Below are 21,089 nucleotides of genomic sequence, written 5' to 3'. Positions count from 1 at the left end.
TCGGGAACTCGAGACTCACCAGTTAAGCTAACATGCATGTTGTTGAACTGTAGGATAAAATGAGAGTATTTGACACCCACATTTACACAAAAAAAATAAGAACAGAGAGAAGTGCCTTGGCTTCTGTGTGTGATGTTTCCTGCTAGCCCTCCTTTACAGCTTAGCTCACTAATTAAATCAGAAGAATTAATTAGCTTGACTTTATGAGCACTGATCTGTTTTCAGTTTTTATGGTCGTGGTAGTGATATAAAATCTTTGAAACAATTTTTACAAACTCTTAATCACAATCCATTTTATCCAATGAAGGGAGCTTTCAATCTCCTTTGATCTCCAAGCATGACAAAATTGGGATGGCATTTCGCCTACTGAGTTAATTGTTTTACAGTTTCGATCATTCTTCCTTTTCTCTCCCCTGTTGTTGTGAGTTTTATCTTCTGATCTTTTTATACTGCCTTTTGGCTTTCTCCTTCTCTTTGTCTCTTCCTCAGACGTGGTCTCTTGACCTTCTCTGCTCCCCTGTTCTCTCACCTATCCTCCTCCGGCTCCTTTTTTTCCCTCCCTGAACATCTGTGTGTGTGACAGGCGAGAGAACAGTGACAGTCCCGCGATGCTTCCCGACTCCCATTTCTCCTTTTATTCTTTCTTTTTATTTTCCTTTTGGCTGATGCTACCATTCATTTAGCCTGTCACCTTTAATTCCCTCACTTCTAACACTCTACATCCTTCCAATTCTTTTATGATCTTTTGAACCCATATTTATCTCTAGACCTTTCAGTTCAGCTTTGTCCCTTTGATATCCATCTGTATGTTGTGGTAATCCTGCCTCAGTGCAATTTTCTGAGGATCCTTCCTGTTCAAATAGTTTTATCTAACGGCGGCCCTGCTGGGTCATGTACCACTTGTTTGGGCTATGTTTAAATGAGCAGTAAAAAAGGTTTATTTGTTCATTTATACAATATGATTGATTTTTTGTCTAGATCAGGAGAGGTGTAATTCTTTGCAAATGTACAACAAACTATTCCTTCTATTTAAAACAATGCATCTTAGTGAGTTGGTTGACCACAGAAAATCCTAATGACACATATTGAACATTGATAATGTGAGAAAAATTTGTTTCTTTTTTTCTTCAGCCTCTGTACTCAACTAGGACACCTCATGTTTTTTAGATGCTGTATAATTTTTATTTCAAAGATTTTACTACTAGCTCAGAATGTACCTCTCTAGTAGTTAATCTTACTAACAGCTATTAACTCTTTACTGTTTCTTTAATATAGAAAGTGTACTTGAAAAAGTTCTTGGTTTCCAATATATTTTCTGAGTCTTTTGTTCAGTCTTTTATATACTAGTTTGAACATTGTCTTTTTAATTTGTGTTCTCAATCATTGATTATACTATCTATTTACCATGAACTCAGACTTGTTCCTCACTTTTTTACCCATCCACAAACTTTCTTATAACTGATTGTATTTTTATATTTTAAATATGTTTAGATATATTTTACTTTTGCTGCATTTGTTTTGGCAACTTTACTGATGCAACCTCATTTATCTGTCAAGTTAGAAGTAGAGTGTAATGAGTGTGATTTTTTTCTGCCTCGGAGGTGCTGTTGCCAACTTTGACAACATATCTACTATCTTATGATCATTGTCTCTTTTGTGTTCTGCATAATGCTTAGCTCTGCTTACATATTTTCCCCTGGTTTTGTGAATCTTATATTGCTCACTGCATGAGTTTCATGCACACCACTCTGTAAATGAATAAAGCCTGAGGTTGTTTTTTTTGACAATCCCATTTTCATTACTAAATGCAAAACTTCAAGAATTGAATGTTGTATCTGTAATATTTTACACAACTAGGACAGCTTTTTTGGTAGATTGTGTTTAACTGCAATATATTTTTGCAAATTAAGCTTTATTGGGAGCAGACTTCGAAGCTAAATTGTCTTCGGTAGAGGGGTAATGAAGCAATCATGAAATCTTTTTCAAAACAATTATTCCTGCATGGAACTTTGGTTTTGCATTGCACTGAAATAAGTATGCTTGAGAAAAGAAATCTTTGATGCCCTCCATTTTAAAATGTCACCCACTCTACAGGTGCTGGAGGATGGTCACCTCTGGACAGTGACCATTACCAGTGGCTCCAGGTGGACCTTGGTTCTCGAAGACAAGTGAGCGCCATTGCAACACAGGGTCGGTACAGCAGCTCAGACTGGACGACACAGTACCGTCTGCTCTACAGTGACACAGGAAAGAACTGGAAACCATATCATCAAGATGGCAACATTTGGGTGAGTAAATTGAAATGTAGGTTTATATTTGTGTGGTTACATTGTGAGAACATGGAGACCTCTTTATTGCTCACTAACACTCCACAATTTATGTTGCACACAAAAACTGATAGAGCCCTAAAACCAGATGAGTCCTGGCTATTCCTCTTTGCGGAGGCCCTACAATTTCCATTGGTCTGGGCGTGTCAGTACTTTTTTTGTATTTTTACTGCGTATCAGTCCTATAACTATCTACTCTGTCTGTCTTGGAAATATTCTACACAACACAAGAATCAGCACAAGGAATTTTACAAAAGCAAATAAAAAAAGTGAGGGGTGGAATTCCTGTGGAAAAGCCCACCTTATGGTTGTACCACTGTGGAACTTGGTTTTCCTAATGCCCATTGTCAAGGTACTGAAACTGATAAAGTGCATTGTCTATTACCAATAATTATACTATTTATACAAAATGTGATTTAAAGCCAAAAACAAGTTTAGGAAAAGAAAGGCCAACTTTACTCCAAAGACAAAAAATTTGCAAAATGGATACAGATTTCCATTAACATCCCATCTACCATTAAGTATCGTAAGATAATGTAAAGTGTTGTGTTCAAGAGGTAATCCAGTCCATTCAGAATTTATTTTTAAATTATTTAATTTGCTTTTAAAAGCCACCATGGCCTTGTCCCAACCAATCTCTCTGAACTGTTGCAGTGCTACATACCTACCTCCTCTCTCAGGTCAACTAATCAGCTGCTTGTCCCTTTGTCTAGGACTCGGTGTGAATTTGGAGGAGATTGTGGTTTTGCTGGAGCAGCTCACAAACTGTTAAATGATCATACCCTTGGAAACTAGAGAGGCATCTTCTCTATCTGTTTAAATCTCTTCCAAAACCTTGCTTTATACCTTAGCATTTGACATCATGAGATCTGTTGTTTTTAGGTAATTTTTCAGGTCATTTTTTGCTTTTAGGTCATTTTTATATTTGTTGTTTTCACTGGTTTAATACAGGACCCCTTACTTGTGTATTGTCTGTTTTAATGTGTTTTGCTTTTGTTTTTATAACTCATTTAACTGAACATGACTTTGGTTCAGTGCTGGTTATCAAAATGGCTTCATGCAGTTGGATTGAAATAGATTGAACTGCGAAATAAGAAGAAACTTTTAAAGTGGGTTTGGCTGAATTTAATGAGCTTTCTGTTACCAGCAACACTGCGCTTGCCACAGTCCCTTACTTATTTAATAGTTTTTACTTGTCAGTGAAAAACAATTTTATGGTTAAAATTGATCAAGTTCCTGTCAGCTAAGTGTTGACCAAATTTGATCTGTATTTCTCATTTGTTTTAATCCAAGTTCAGATGGAAGGTAATTCACACAGACTGAATAGAAAATTAAATTACATTTCTCTATATTAAAAAATTATTAATGTAAATGGATATATTATTCATTATAATATGACAGTCCTCTCTATAGCCAGAATTAAATCAGAGCAGGAAACCTCCTCTTGCAGAAAAAAGACCGTTTCACAGCGTGGTGCATTTAAATATTCATCAAACTATTAGCATGGTTTTTACCAAGTTTAACTTCCTAGTGAAAGAGCTTATTGCAGCACTGTCTGGCCCCTAGATGCAGGAACCAATCTTTTATTTTCTTGTGATGTACAGATACTATTTCAGTGTGTGGATTTTTTCCAAATGAAATCATAGTTATCTTAACACATATGATTTAGTTCATACAAGTACAGGCCATTCCCATTTACTTTGTCACACACTTCCTCAGTCTCTTATGTTTTTGCTCTTAATGTCACTTTAGTCTTGAAGAAAATTTACTCAACTTGTTCTATCCTCTTTATCATGTAGCAATTCAATTTTTTTTTAAACCCACAGGTAAAAATTCACATATTAGCTGCATGGCAGTGCTCAAAGCATGTGAAAAATGTAGCTGCTTATAATCCAGAAAATAAGGTACATTCCTTGTAGACAGCTAAGTCAAATTAATTAAAGTTTCTTTGGAACTCTAGCAATATATCACAATTTGAACTTTAACATTTTGGGCTTTTGAATTTTTTTGCAGGATATGACATTTTTATTAAGAACATTTTTCATAGGAAGCTTATTTGGTGTTTTAATTAGTCTCTCCAACCAGACCAGCATGTAAGAGTCACAAGACAACCATCAAGGTATTTGTAATAGCTAGTGGAAGATTTCACATGCACCACACTTTGTTTGCAGATGAACAGAACTCCATTTTCTGTCAGCAAGAAAAACGAAAATTGTATTTTATTTAGCTCATGTTATGAAGTAGACCATTTTTCCTCACGTGGATGTGTCATATGGATGTCTAAAAATGGTTAAACACCTGATCTGAATGTTGGGTTTTGAGGTAGATGGGACACAAACTTGTGTCTCCAAGCAAGATGCATCTTGCTTGATTATATAAAATGTTTAGAACCAGTTTTCAAACATGCCGGGGAGAAATGCTAACGTTGCTTAAGTCAGCATAGACAAAGTGAAGTTTTCTTCTAGTTTGTCACAGACTACATTTTGACTGATTTTCTCCAATGCAAAGTTGAAATGACGTTGCTGAATGATTTGCCTACCAGTTCATGCTATCCATCATATCTAGACACTTGAACCTGACTGTTAAGTTGTTCTTTGCATTCAGTCTCTGACAGCTCTTCATTATTTAGATTCAACAATTACTTTTAGAACTGTTTTCAGTGACACTGTTTTCAGTGTCACAAATAAATTAAGTTGTTGTTTTATGCTGAATCATAATTGTTTTGTGATAATTATTAATTCTGAAGAATTTTCCTCTGCCATTAACCCTGATTCATTGCCTCTAATATCTTTGCAAACACTTTAAAAACAACATTAATCTCTTTCGTATTTTGCAACCACAGCTGAGTTTTTGCCTCCATTTTGTCTAGATGTATGACACATATATTGCTTTTTAATTTATGGTTGCTGTTAGTCAAAATAATGCTTATGTAAACAAATAGAAAGCTAATCATTTCAAGCTGGGCATATCTCATAAATAATCCATGCAGCAGGAGGGAAAAGCAGAGTGCATCCTTTTGGCCGTTTCTGGTCTCATTTGGAAGAGGCCATTGGAGAACAGCAGTCTACAAGAATGCAGACACACACACATGTTGGTTGCTCCTAACACAGCTTGTTGGTGATTAAGATCATCCTCTACACCCCTATAAGTTATTTTTGCCATGTGTATGTCTGTGTGTAAGAAGTGATAATATTGAAGCAATCAGTGCTATTGATCAAATGAATGAGAAGGGATAGTTGAGCACATAAACCAGCTTAATGTTTCTGTCTCTTTCACTCACACACACACACATTGCTACCATCAGGTCCTGTTTCAGCCTATTCAATCACGTTCGGCTCAATCCCCATTCACCACTGAATGAGGCTCACACAGTGATCCCCAGAGAGAAAACCACCTGTCCTGCACTTTTATGCATGAGAGCTCTTTTCAGGAGGCTTTTGCACCCAATCACCGCCTGCCATTACTTTTTGCTGATGACTTAACTCCATTCATGCCAAACTGAGAGGTCCAACTAGTTTTGGCTTTCATCAGAGCATGTTGCCTCAATACTAAATCAACTGTTATAACTCCATGTCTCGTTGTGAAGTATAATCAATGAGCATGTGCAATGCTGTATTGCTTTTGTGAAAGAAAATGTTTTAATTTGAAACTAATGTACCACTAAGGAGTCACAATGACATGGATAAATGTTTAATAATTAATAAACCCAAAAGCCCATCCTTATTCCAACTTCATTTAGTCACTTGAATCATGATTTGCACCCTTGAATGGATTTTTGCATATTTTCTTTCCCTAATTAAGCATAGTAAGTAATTCAAGGCATAGAATAAAATAAAGTGTGATTTGAGGTTTGCCATTTCTATTATGGTTGTACATTTTATTAACAGCAGGAGATAAAGGTGACAAATGTGGTAAGGACCCCAATCATCTAGTCAGAATCCAAAATGAAATATTGAATCAAATTTTTAGGGTCAAATCTGTTTATCAGAAATAATTGGGTCTAATAATCTCTGATCATTTTTACTATAGAAGACATACAGTATTTCAGCATTAAGAGGCAAAATGAAGTCTTCTTTTAAAAAGAAATTTGCAGGTGTCGATGTTTTTTCATCCAAGCACAGCACATATGATAATTAGTACCTCATAAGTGCTCACATAGTGATTTTTGCACCTGACTACTTTGTCTTAATGCACACAGTTGTGGAAACGGATTTTTAAATAAATCCCTAAGATTTTACATTATCCTCAAGGGTAACTGAGCCATTACTTTAGTGTAGGCAAAATGTTTATTCATACTGTTACAGGGAGTAGACAAGTGTTGAACACAGGAATTGACTTTCTCATAAAAATACATATTTTCTTAATTATGTATGTTAAGCATGGTTATAACACATTCCGGATTATTATCGATGCACTGATACCCGAGAGGTTCATAGAAGACTGAAGTGAAAATTGGATGTTAAAGAAGACCAAAATACATGCAATTTTTAAAAGTTTTTAAATTATTATAATGACTTCTAATGAGTTTTATTATTTGGTCCTCCTCACCCCACTTTTCCTGGCCACCTGGTGGCCGACATGCAGTGCTCATGGGTGGAACCACAGAATTGACTGTGCTTTGTGTGACAATTTTTTTGGAAGACCCATTTGTGGCCAAGGTTCAATTTCCTTGGTGAGACCTTGAAGTGTTGATTCGGTATTTTCACTTTCTTTTTTTTTTGTCATGAAATAAAAAAAAAATAACAGACATGCTTAAATTTAGCTGTTTCTTTTTACTTTGTGCTGTTGCCATTGGCTGCACTCATCATTTATCTTGATTGTATTGACTGGTATATGTACATATAAAAACACGTTTCAAAGGATTTGCTGGCTGAAACAAATTAAACAGAAAAAGAGCAAAACATTTTAAGAGGGCATTGACATCAGCCCCATTTAGTCTGCTTTAATCTAAATCTAGTGTGTTTGTCTAGAAAACTCTCTTTGTTTGGGGAGGTGTGATTGCACAATCAAACTCTGATTTAGACCAAAAAACAATCTCTGGTACGCCTAAGAACCTATCTTTCGATTCTGTTGAAATCAACTCTGGTGCGGTCCAAATGCATTTTAATACCAAATGAGCCTAAGACTGCTCTAGAAGCAGGAAACGGACTACAGCACAGGGGGTTCTGGGTAAATACCATCAAAACAAACACCTATATCTAGCGCTAGCAGGACAAATGGCTTGTTTTTTTTTCTTTCTAAAAACTAAAAAGAAATCTACAGAAGCTTAAATATAACTCCACTCCACTTTTGTTTACATACCGAGTCTACTGAGATGTCAGGTGTAAAAAGACCTTCTTTTTAAGAGTCAGAACTGATGAACAACTATATTCTGTGTGTATATATATATATATATCATTTCATTATTTGGGATTAAAATAGATATCATTCTGCGAGTGGTGAAACTGGACTTGATCTTTCACAGCAAACATTATCAAGGGTAACAAGTAAAATATGTCACTATTACTAGGACGTAGTGTCCATTGTGCTATAGATCGTATTTTAGCTGAACATCCTGGTGTTCAAACAAGCATTGCCTAGTCTGTGTGGAGCTTTTTTTTTCTAGTGTGCAACTGTTCCCTTTTTGTAAGTGTACAAAAATGTGTATGTGTATTCTCTAGAGGAAAAAACTACTAGACTGTGGCTTGTCAGGTAAATAGATGGGGAAGTCTTTGTCTTGTCTCAGTGGTAAGGTTTAATTCAGTTTCAAAACCTACAGAGCATGCACTGATCAATCACACACCTGCATATAAACATCAGTGGATTGCACTCTCCGTCTCTTTCTACGTTATTTCTTTTTTTTTTTGCACAACCACTCTTATTAATTTTCAATGTCAGTGTTGCTGAGTGGCAAAAACAACTGGATTGATAAAGTCAAAGTTAGGTTTGAGATACTGATTATGATATGATTTTTACAAAATGTAGTCTCCACATAGAGAGATTGATTAAAGTTACACTTCCATTATGCAAGATCAGGTTAAGGAAGTATGGTTTAAAGCAAAACCCAGACATTCGTCTCTCTTGAGACATTCTCTCTCATAATCAGTGGGAGAAGAGGTTGGGAGCTACATCAACGTGCAAACCTTTACATATCTTGTAAATCTTACAAATCCTGTAAAGGTTTGCACGTACAAAAGCAGGTGGAAACTTGATGGCATGTGCAAACTTGATCTGCAAACAACATGCAAACAGGATTGTCAGCGAAATAACCAAAATAGTGAGTACCATAAGTTTAGGATGTCTGCCTTCATGAATATAAATATATGCTGATAATCAGAAAGCATAACATGCTGGGATGGGGAGATGCAGATATAATGACTTACCACTCACAATGTGATTCTGGTTAAAGTTTGCACCTGTAAATCCCAAGCAGACTGCGAGGGCTACTTTTGTACCAAATTTACAGTACTGCAAAGTACTGTAAATTTGGTACTTTACAGTGACAACTGCTCATTTCCTTTAATATAACTTATGTGGTACTGTGATTTTGTGTCATTGACAAGTACAGTCAAATTACACTTTTTCCAGTTTCATGTTTGAAAAGCAGGTGCAAACCTAATTTTGAATTTTTTTCTTCAACACATGAAAATCTTTACATTGTTTGCTATTTTACTTGCTATTGTCAAAGATCTGCAATATTTCTGGATGTTTTTTGGGGAAAATGCTAAACATAATAAACTCAATTCAAATTTTAAATTTTAGCAAATACTTTTTTATGGGTTACATTAAAATGCAATAGTACATAATTCCACGTGTGTGCGTGTGTGGGCGTGTGCACCCCTGCGTGCATGTGTGTGTACACGGTCGTCCTGTTTGTATCTTTGTTGATCTGTGATGAACTGACCGGTACAGAGTGTACCCTGCCTCCTACCTAACGACAGCTGGAGACAGGCACCAACCCTTCATTATTTTTTCAGAAGGTGGACATAAGTGAAGACCAGACAAATTTGTTCCCAAGCTGACTGGGTGATTATAAGCTCTGGTCGCAAAACCAGAGTCAGAATCTCAAATTAGCTGCTACACAGTCATTGGCTGTCTTATGAAAGATCTCTGCAGAGGGGGAAATCGCACAACAGTTCGTTTTGTCTGTTGTGTTTTGTCCCTGTTTTGTACGAGGGACAAAACAGTCCCTCGTACAAATCCTGGGTCGGAGTCTTTCTCCCTAGAGTTTTCATGTTCTCCCCATGCATGCATGGATTTCCTCTGGCTTTCATCTACCTACCAACATCCAAAGTTATTGAAAGGGTTGTGACTTCTCCAGCGTTCACCCTAGCTCTCCCACAATGGCTTCTGGAGATGGGCACAGCGTTTCACGTCCCTACAAGGATATACTGGTATAGATAAATCAATGGATGGATGATTGTCAAAAGCACAGAGGTTCAATTTACAGATATAAATTTGGTACTTTACAGTGACAACTGCTCATTTCCTTTAATATAACTTATGTGGTACTGTGATTTTGTGTCGTTGACAGGTACAGTCAAATTACACTTTTTCCAGTTTCATATGAACAGGCCATAGTTACTGAAATTTTGCACTTTTTCGTTTTTGGAATTCAAATGATGATAAGTGATTTTACCTTGAACACAGTGATATGTTTATTGTGCTGCTGACTTTAGCTCCATCAGTGTTGGTCTTTTGTGAACTGAGGGGGGAGAAGATGCCAAATGTTCACAGCCTGAGTAATGGGCTATTAAAATTCCATTTTTCCCTTCTGTGCATGTACGTGTGAATTTATACGGAAAACACTGGCGAGAGTTCGATGATGAAATGTTTCTTGACCTTAAGTCTAGCGCTTTCACTATTTCCTCCCTTCTTTTTCCAATGTCTGGCCATAATTAATGAGAGTAAAAAGCAGTGCATGAAAAAGGTACTGGCATGAAATGTTCAAAAATTATCCATAATTTTTCATCTAATAATGTGAAGCAAAAAAAACGAATCCCTTTTCTGTGGTCACCAAGGCTTTGGTCGACCCTTTTAGCAGCTGAGGGCAGTTAATGAAAGACTGAGTTGGCATAAGCCATAATGGGAACAAAGAAATGTAATAACTTACATTCTTCTATATTAAATATTAAAAAGAATGTTAGAACCAGCCAAATATCCTTTTATGTGCAAAAACACACATTTCACAAAAGGAGAAACTATATAGAAACTATAATTGCTTTAAAATATATTTTTGTATGAAACAGTAAAGTCAGAATAAAAAGAATCACAATGTTGTTAATGTTGTCATCATAGACACAAACTGCTATGGTTTGTTTTTGAATAAATTAAGTCTTGAGGCGCCTAAGTATTTTCCAAACAAGCAGCAACAAGATCTGTGGCTCAACTAAAAGGTTTCTAACTATATTAAGAAAAAAAAAACAGTCAGGACTCTGGATGATCTGGAGCAATTGCACAAAGGGGAATTGTCAATAATGCTTCTCTCTGTATGCTCCAACACTGTGAAATCCTGTCAGAGAAGACTACCGGGTAACACACATCGGGATTACTTTTGCGCATGGGCTTGCAATAATCTGGGCATATATCACAGAGCTGTTGCGTAATGCTGAAGTTGTCAAAGAAGACAGAACAGATTAGTGGGTTTCAGCTATGTATAGTTTTATGTGGATAATTTTATTTGGAAAAACATGTTCAAAACAGAATCACAGCACACCTTCTTGGTGTAGGCATATTTTCTGAGGTGTTTCATATGTAAATGACAGATGTTTAAGTGCTTTCCTATACAAGCCAAAGCTGATTGTAGAAAGCACTGAGGGTTAGTAACATGGGGTACCAGAAATATGTCCCCAGTGACTTTCAAAAAAGTTATTTTGGTGCACTGGATTTTTTTCTCCCCCAAATAAATTTAAGGCTGTATTTTTCCATAATGTTCATGGTTTATGACACTGCTTTTAAAGATATATATTTTTAAAATATGTTATCAGATATGCATCTGTTCAGCAAACCATAACAACAAGATAGGTACTGTATTTATCTCTGAAACAATGTTCAATTTGGTTTTAGGTGAAGGAATTAGAATATTTTATTTGGGGGAAAAATCCTTTTCTCTTAGATCAAGGGGCTTATGCAGTTTTTTTTTTAGTTTGTTTATTTAACTGCAAAAAACAAGCTAAGAAATAGTAAAACTCTATAGTGAATGATATACAGTGAATACCATAAAACATATATATATATATATATATATATATATATATATTTAAAAAAAGAATAGTAATACTCAACAATAGAAGTATGAATCCAAAATCAGTAAGTTAATTTCTTCCTGTTTGTCTCTGACACACAGTTTTAAAATTAATACATTTTGATTCTCTCAGAATCAATGATGAGGACTTGAGTTAGTTGCCTGGAATTTTAATTTTTTGGTTGTAGTAGATAAAAATGCAATAATTTGCTGTCTTGAAAATCAGCTCTCAGAATGTGGTGCACGAAGTTCCTGGAAAAGAGCATAATCAGAATTTCCTCTTTTCATATTCCTGGTCTAAATTAAGCATTACTAAAGTTTGGCCTGCACAACTGGCTCAGGAAACGCCACGGAGTCACACAAACAGAACTATGGCCAGGCTTTCACTGAAACACAGAATTTCTCTATGGCCCTTCTGTTTAGTCCCAAACACTTGTCAGTAAAAACAAAAGAACAGACCAGCCCAGACTGATTTCCCCTGCCTTTTCAGAGGAAACACACACCAATGGGCCTGACTCTGAGCTAGTCTAACAAAGAGTCCAGTGGCAGCAAGCAAATGCCAGAAAACAGCTTTCACTTGTTGTTTCTCAGTATCTGGAGATCTGTCCACAGCCCTGTCCCTGGCCATCAAATCAGAGACACACAAATATAACTCACACATACAGCCAGATACTCCCTGCCATAAAAAGACTCTGACAGAAAGGACAGTTGCACATCCAGGAAATGAAAAACATTCAGTCAGGGAGGATAATTAAACGAGTGGGGAGCAGAATTGACGATGAACCACTGAGTGTTTAGACAATGAAGTAAAGGTGTGTGAATGTGTGTGTTTAGATATTTGTTGGTGTGTCTTTTGTCGATATAGTGAGGGACATTTGTGTGTGTGGGACAGAGAAGACAACAGCGGGATTTGCAGACAAGCTGTAGGAAAGTGATTTAGTTGTGTTTTCTTGAGAGACCCTGGTGTTCGGAAACAATCGGCTGTGACACTGACTGGTTGTAAGCTTACCTCGTTATTTTTGTTTTAAATTCATATTTCCTCTCTTTGTTTTCCATTGATCACATAGTCTCCCTAATCAATTGACAGAAATGCTTTGCTATGATTCATCCAGTGTTTCCATAAACAAAATATCTAACTATAGTTATGATAATCCCTTTAGTTAACATTATCACTAAAAGTACATAAATGCAACAGTGGAATTGGAATTGTTTTATACATTTATATAGACTTACCTTGAGCAAAATCTTCAAGTTGCTTTTGATACTTTGTTGACTTTGCTGTCATATATTAAACTGGGTGCTTGATCAAATAAATCTGCATTGTGCATAGAAACACATCGACCCCAACACAAACAGAAACCAATACACACTACATGCAGTGACACATACATTTCCAATTACTCAGTGGTTTGCTGTTTAATGATTTGACTTTGACGTTAGGGGAATTAAATGGTTGACTTGTCCGACTTTAGCAAGGCATTTTCTTCATCTCCATCCTCCTCTCTTCCTTGTCTTCCTTTCTCTCCTCCACTCTGCATAGTAATGCATTTGAATTGAGCTGTTCATTCAGCCAAGCAGAGATAAGTGCAGAATTGCAGGATGAACACAATAGAGAAAATAAAAATTGGGATGGGGTTTGGGGATGGTGCTCTTAGGTGGAGACAAAAAAAAAGTTGTTTTGTTCTCTTTCTCTTGCAGTCTTTCTTATGAACTGACAAGGGCAAAGAGCAATGTGTGTTTTTTTTTTTTTTAAAAGACGTCTCCCAAATAGTCAGCCTAGGCTTTAGAAAATAGTTAGTATTCAGTTTCCCTCCTATGTTCATGAAATTAGCTTTACAGTAACATCAAGTTTTGACACTACAGATTCTAATAAATAGCATGGAGTCCAGGCTACATCTGTGTATGTGTGGACTGTTAAACCATTCTATCTCGGCCAATTAGCCAGGAGAGTAAGAAAACAAAGAACACTGGGAGCTGAATTGAAAATTAAAAAATATGGAAACAAGCAGAATCAATGTAAAAAAATACTGACCAAATGACTCAATTTTAAGACAAACCGATTCATATGTAAAACATGCTAAGCTTGCAAACAATCCAACAATAGAGAACATTATTGAAGAAATATTCTATTTAAAATGTGTATACTAAATGAATTAGCAATTTTGTTAATTTGTTATTTATTTCTCATATCTTATCGCGTGATACGAGGCTATTCTGAATTAGGTATCCTGCTCATTTCATATGTCCTATCATATGTATGTGTATATACAGTATATACAGTATATATATATTCTTATTGCCTGTTAACATGTTGCCCATCTTCTGAGAGAGCAGACAGCTTGTTGGGCATCTCTCTGGTTGAATGCAATATGTATTTCCTTCAGAAACAAGAGGGGTATTATAAATATATGGACCTTGATCATTTTTTTTTCTTTTCTTAATAGGTATGACCTGCATGTTTCCTGCATTCAGAACAAATGTAACTTTTTTCACAGTTTGTGACATTCATACCATGCTGAGTGAGTTCTCCAGCCTCTTTCAAAAATACTGCCACTGAGTAAAACACTTAACCCAGATCTCCAGGATGTGAGCACCTGCAGAGAGCTGAAGCTCCAGTTAAAGTATTCTGAAAGGCTCTACGATGATTCATGTGGAGCTGTGTAAATTTGAGGGAAGGCAATAGTAAAACCATGTTTGTGTTTTCAGTTAACCTTTTCCTGGATAAATACAGATTAAAAATAAAAGCAAGGAACAGTGGATGTTCAGTCTCTCTGAGCTTACCGTGAACTCTTGACCATCTCCTTTGCAGATAGCATATCTTCAGGGGTACTTTCCTGGGTCACTGAGGAGTCGGGTCAAAGCAGACTGTCTGAGCTGTTTTTTCCCCCCGCTACAGTCATCCTCTTCCCTGGCCATGCCAACTCTTATCTGAAATAGCACATGGCTGCGTGGTGTATTTCTCTCATCTTGTTACCTACTATGTTATTAATGATTTGCCTCCCCAATGGTTTATGCCAGCTGCTCTGTGCATATGTGTGTGGACGAATGGCACAGGGAATAGGACTGTAGCGAGCATGTTTCTTTCACACAGGAACGGGAGGAACAGAGGTCGAAAATAGTTTAGGGAGTGTGTAGAGGTGGATTATTGGACAGTTAGAGGTTGTCCCTTCGTATTTTCGTCCTAGTGAAGCATTAGTATTATCTTAATAAAAACAATATTACCAAAGGCTATATAAAAATAAAAGTGAGACAAAACAGTTTGTAGGAGCATTTTACTTGGATTTCATCAAATCTGCGACACATTCAGCTATTGCTCTATAACCACTACACCACAAAAATAAAATACAGAGTCATATATAAATCAGGAAATAAGATTGAATATGCTGTCGGGAGATTCACTCCAGCAGCCTGTCATTGAGATCTGACATCCAATCCACTTACAGCAACGATGCATGAAACAACAGATGAAAGCAACTCATGCTGTCAAGCTATGATGAATATAAAACAACCTGGACATGTCCCAATCATAGGCGTTGTATGAGAAATGGACATAGCCACTGAGACATCACCCAGTGTCCTGTACACTTCACTTTTGAGGTGTGTGTGTGTTTTGTTTGTTTTTTACATCTTTGGGTTTTAAGGTTAAGGAGTTAAAGGTCAGGTGCAAATGATGATGTGACTGAGATGGTTGAGGTAGTTTCCTAATACAGAGTTTTTTTTTCTTGTTGATATAGAAGTTTTATATATACAGTATGAAAAGGATTTGGTAAGATAAAATCGGAGGAGAGTCATAAAATTATTGAACAAAAGTATCCCATTTATAAATTGGTACCTGTTTTCAAGTTGTGATTGCCAAATTTGCAGAAACAGATAAAAATAAAAATCTTTAATATAAATGTGTTTTGGCTTGAAGAAGCAATCTGAAGTAATAAATACAAGAGTATTTAGCATTAACCCTTTTTTTTTCTACATGTACTCTATGTTATGTGTAATGCAATGAGGTAATTCTGGAGTAGTGCTGAAAAAAACAATAATAATCTATGGGGGGGAAAAATACATCATGTATGTTCCAGGTTTGGCTTTCCAACATAGCAAAAGCTTATTTCTGTATTTACCTTCACCTCAGTTGATGACATATAGTGCTGCAGAGTTCATAGGGCAAACAATCTCCCTGAAAAGAAAATATGAGCCCGTTTTGAAAATCTAAAACATTCAATGCAAATGTACAAAGATGCTTAATCTTCTTGAATAGGTTGAACCTTCATAATTCGAACTATGTTGTTGGTAGAGAGTCAAAAGACCTTGTTAGCACTTACTGATGAGTGAATTTAGCCATTAGACTGGGATGGCATATTGTAGGAGAAATAGGGTTTACTATTTTAGACTTTCATAAGATAACAGCAAATATATTAAAAAGATGCCGTCAGACGTAAGTCTTATGATTCCCTGCGTGGTTGTTAGCTACAAAGGCTGACATAACCAAACAGCAATTCCAACAAGACCTGTCATCGTTGTCAAACTTTCAGTATCACCAGTGATATGCTTGCTTGGTCTTTGGGGGCTTGTTCTAGTGTCTCTGTCTTGTGATGCCAGATGCTTACCATCTCCACTGTCTGTCTTCCTCGTATTGGGTTTAGTCCTGTCACCGCTGTTCCAATTGAGAAAAAAACAAAACATTGGCAGCAGTTTATTTTGAAGCACATCAATATATCTTACTTGGGCTCATCTTTCGTTTTTATTAGCTTTTAGCTGCATCTTATAACAAACCACACAGTTTTATGCATTGTAGAAATTAGTTGTTTTTTGGTACATGATCAAAAGTAACATTTATGGATGGTCAGCTCCTAGTCTGTTACAACTCACTGAAGATATTTGACTCTATTTTCCTTCTTGATCTTATTGATCGACAAACTTTTGTCGGCTGTAGTAAATACTGACTGAATAAACAAAAAATGTTTTTCAACACATTGTTAAACTTCCGTATTTATAATATGTAACAAAACAAGACCCCGAGGTTGCCGAATAGAGAAAAAGGTAAAAATAAATAAATGAATAAATAATAGAATAACGTATGTGAAACACTTAATCCTCCATGAACAGAAAGATGTAAGACAAGACACTTTACCCCAAGTTACCTACCAATCTTGGATATCAGTGTATAAATGTGTTTGTGATTGCGAATGGGTAAACATGACTCGAGTGTAAAGAGCTTCAAGTGGCAGTATGACTGAAAAAGCACTGTATAAGTTCACTCCCATTTTATTTACAAATACTCTAGTTTTATATTCTATAACTGCCTGTTTTTGCCAGGTTTTTGGTGATAATGTATATATGTCTTACACTTATGTATTTGTCATTGAATGTTAATTCCTCATTGTTGTTTTGTCTTGTTTTTCTCAGGCATTCTCTGGAAACTCCAATTCAGAAAGTGCAGTTCGCCATGAACTGCAGCAGGGAATTGTGGCTCGCTTCCTCAGGCTCATCCCAGTAGGCTGGAGTGAAGAGGGACGTATTGGCCTCCGCATAGAAGTGTATGGCTGCTCCTACTGTGAGTTAAGGCAAACATCTTCTAAAATATTGGTTTGGCATTGATTTTCTAACAGCTGGAAGCTATAGTTACTCAATTGTTCTCATAAACGGCACTGTGTGCTGGAAAATACATAATTTCACCCCTTTGATTGCATATTCTTATTATTTGGATGCTTTCTTCATTTTAATGTCCTTAACATAGACTGAGGATCTGACTTTATGAACAGTCTGTCTTATTCAAGTCAACTATGTGACTTTTTTTCCCCCCATAAGCCTCAAAATATATTCAGAAATTTAAAACAACAGTCTAACCTTGTAGGCAAGCACACCTTTCAAGAGAGTTTCTTTCAACATCTCAATAATCATGCTGTTTAAAGAGAAAAATCCTTTTTTCATTTGATGACAAGATCAGGATAATACGAATACTTGTTAGAAAACAACATGGAAACCATGTTGTTTTCTGTTTTCTGTGCGTTTGAACAAATCTGTTCAAATCCACAGATTTGAACTTTTTAGGCCATGGTGTAGAACTTTTGACCCAAGCCTTGAACTGCCATATTTAACAATTTGTTGATCCGACTTGTTTTTCTCTTGTTTATTTGTCTTTTTTGCCTTTTTAAACACTTGTTGCAACCATTTCCTCCATTGAATTGATAATAATACTTGTAATTTTTTTTACATGAGAGCCTTAAGATTTTAATCAAAACTGTGGAAAGGACCTTCCTATTACTAGAATTCACTCATTTTAAACTCTGCATCAAAAAGATAAAATTTTTCCTGTATATGAATAAAATAAATATTGGCAATTGTGAAAGTGAACAAAAAAAGGTCTCAGATGTTCATACCGCAATATGTTGCCAGGCAATCTGTGCTAATTTCCAGACTCATACTTATTGGGATTTTAGGATTTGTAGACTTTGGCTGCATAAAGTAGACACTTTTAGCTCTTTGTGACATATTAGTATATGTCACACACATAATAAATTAGTCAAAAATAATTATAATTTATTTGATTTATTACGTAAATAACTTTTAAGGTCACTGATAAGAATAAAGGTGCTTAAGCTATACAGTCTAAATTTTGTCAGATATCTTCTGGACTGGTTGAGTTTATTATACTTAAGGACTGAAATCATTTCCATTACTCTCTGGGACTTTATAATAAAGTTAATTGTTCTTTAAAATATATTTTAAACACACTCTTACAACACACTTTCGCTTTGTCACACAAAGAGGAATTTTTAGTTCCATTTCATGGATCCAGTTAAAGTGATTTATAATGGTTTGTCAGATGTATTGCAGTCATATTTAAGGTTTGTATTTCACATCAGATTATAACATAGACCCTTCGTAAAGCCTTCAGAAATAAATAAGTGATAAACCTATTTCGCAGTGCACATTTTTAGACCAGAAAACAAATAGTCACACCCGACTTCTGCTTTTGAGTAAGCGCGTCATCTAGGGAACTGACTCTCTTGCAACCTCTCTGCTCTCATTCTATTAAAGGGCGCCAAATTGATTTTGATAACAATTTCAATTAAGCCTGTGCATAAATTACTTTTATAAGTGACACACGTACATCTTTCATTCTGGAGATGTGATTATATGGTGTGTGGATACGTCTGAGAGTGTTTCTAAATGTGTGTGTGTGTGAGAACACAAGGGCATGCATTGTATTCTAGTCAGTTCTCAGCATCATTGATTACATTCCCTTGTTTCATTTCCTCCCCGCGTCAAAAGAAGCAGGTAAGTGATGATAAGGATGACGAGATGTGCTACACGTTGCCCAGAAACACTAAGTCAGACAGATATGTGTTTCTGAAGGCAAGCAGAACAATTTGCGTTAAAACAAAAATATCTGTCCCCTTTAATTTACATCAGTTTTCTCACAGTCTCAGCCATACAGATTTCACCATGAAAATAATGACAGTACCGTATGATATCTTCCCATTATTCAACATTCAGCAGTCTTGCAATGGCCAGTACTTTTTAAATTCATATTTAAAATTTACCACAACTGTAAAACTACTTAATTGCCTGTGATGTTTTTGGCAATATAGTTTAACAAAAACATTTTAAAATGTTTACAGATTTTTTTTAAAACAATGTAATAGAGAGATTACTAAATGTTCATATTGGAAATGTTTGTCCATCAAAAATTTCATGTGAATGTTTTATTTCCTAAGCGCAAGAAATTATATATCATTTTCTTTTCATGACAAACGCTGGCAAGTTCATGATTACGGGATTACGGCGTGTTTTTCCTTTACTAACTCTGTACTGCGAAAGGAAAACACACAATACAATTATGATACTGCTCTCCAAAATGAAAACTACATCTTCAACAGCAGAAAGTGTAAATGTTACACAGAACACAGCCAGGATGTGCAAAGTAAAATCACACTTTTTCTTTTCAAAACTAAATTATGCAAACATGTTGTAAAATTCACCTTTTTCAACATTTCTTCCTTTTTTTCTTTGAAGCATTGTTCAATGTTCTATCTCTAAAGAACGATGTAATATAAACATTAAAAACATCTGTTTGTAGTCCAAAATGAGCTTGGAGTTTGTTTCTGACAGATGAGAATGTTGCCCACCATGAGTTGACATCTGTTAAATTACAAATAATAAATACACAATCGGGTAAACACATTCGTTCTACTCAGATATAAGTGATAACAGAGAGATACTCACAACTGCTTGCACATGCACACCCCCTGGTCAGATGCATCATATTTCAGAGATGTCTGTCAACTGTGTTTTGAAGCCTGCAGTGCTTTCTCATGATTAGCCTGTCACTCCTTCCTTCGGCATTCAGTCAGAAAACGAGAACACATACATTTGTCTGTTCTTCTACCCATCTTTCTCTCCCTGACTCCTCAGCTTCTTAGAATCTGTCCCTCGTAAAATTTGTTCCTGCTTCCCAAACGAAAGTAAGAGGAGAGCTACAATGTGGGTCCATGACCAAAAAATAAAAAAAAAAAAGAATGAAAAATGAGAGCACAAAGGAGAAGTAGTGGGAGGCGAAGGAGGCAGATAAATATAGATGTTATGTTCCAAGCGTAATCACCAAATATGTTGGCTGGAGATGATAATCCTGGGTTTTCAGAGTGTGTGATAATTAAATGCAATGCCATATTATGACTCATCTAAGACTTTGCAATACAAGTGGGGGTGTGCGTGTGTGCGTGCATGTACATCTATGCCAAAGCTAAGGGTTGTAAAGGAGACATGATCTACCGTGCTGTGAAATTTACATGCTCATTTCCATTACGATTAAGGTAAAAAGTACAGAAAAAAATCTATTAAATCATTGTCGAAACAGGACACAGTATAGCTTATGTGTTTAATAAATTGAAGTCAGAAAAAAATAGTTAAAACATGTTTGGAATAAACGCAGTGATTAGGGAAATTTCAAAGGAGTGCCAGTGTGTTGCAAAAGCTTTCATATGCCTTTTTCACATTTTGTAACATTACAACCACAACAAAAATATAACATGATGGATAAATAATACATGACTTCCTTGGTCGTTTAATAAATAAAGTATGGCATGCATTTTTATTTAGCCCCTTTTAATCTTAAATTAATCCCACTGCAATCATCTCCTTCAGAATTAGCCGTGTTAGCAAAGAAACACCACCTGTGTATAATTTGAACATCATAAAAAGTTATTCTATGAAGGCCTCAAAGGTTTGTGAGAGAGTAAACAAACATAAAGATCAATGACCTTAAAACTGCAGTAAGTAACTTTTACATATATAAAATAAAGTTACCTAATTGTTAATTTACATACTCTTTTCCATTAAAACTGTCTGTTGTGACAGTATGGTATGAGACAGATAATCTCTAAAAAGATCAAACTCCTCTGCCTTCCATCAGTTCTCGAATACACAAGAGTTATTGGCAGTGCTAACAACGTTCTCCTGGCTCTGGATGGCACCTAAAAGCCTTATTAAAATAAGTATGTTTGTGGTCAAATCTACAACCAGGGGGCTAGTCAATGTAAAAC

General features: G+C 35.9%; 1 protein-coding gene across 2 annotated transcripts in view; it reads left to right on the top strand.

Annotated features, from left to right (window-relative positions):
- cntnap2 (contactin associated protein like 2) overlaps nt 1–21,089 on the top strand; it is a 298,543-nt gene that overhangs the window by 113,943 nt on the left and 163,511 nt on the right. For both annotated transcript variants that reach the window (XM_023326735.1, XM_023326734.1), the window contains exons 3-4: nt 2,095–2,288; nt 16,951–17,098. In XM_023326735.1, coding sequence (XP_023182503.1) covers nt 2,095–2,288; nt 16,951–17,098 — 342 coding nt within the window. The remainder of the gene's footprint in view (nt 1–2,094; nt 2,289–16,950; nt 17,099–21,089) is intronic.

Source organism: Xiphophorus maculatus, chromosome 21 (assembly GCF_002775205.1).
Source record: "Xiphophorus maculatus strain JP 163 A chromosome 21, X_maculatus-5.0-male, whole genome shotgun sequence".
Taxonomy (NCBI): Eukaryota; Metazoa; Chordata; class Actinopteri; order Cyprinodontiformes; family Poeciliidae; genus Xiphophorus; species Xiphophorus maculatus.
The sequence above is the reverse complement of the archived record's forward strand: the minus strand, read 5'-3'. Positions and strand labels throughout refer to the sequence as shown.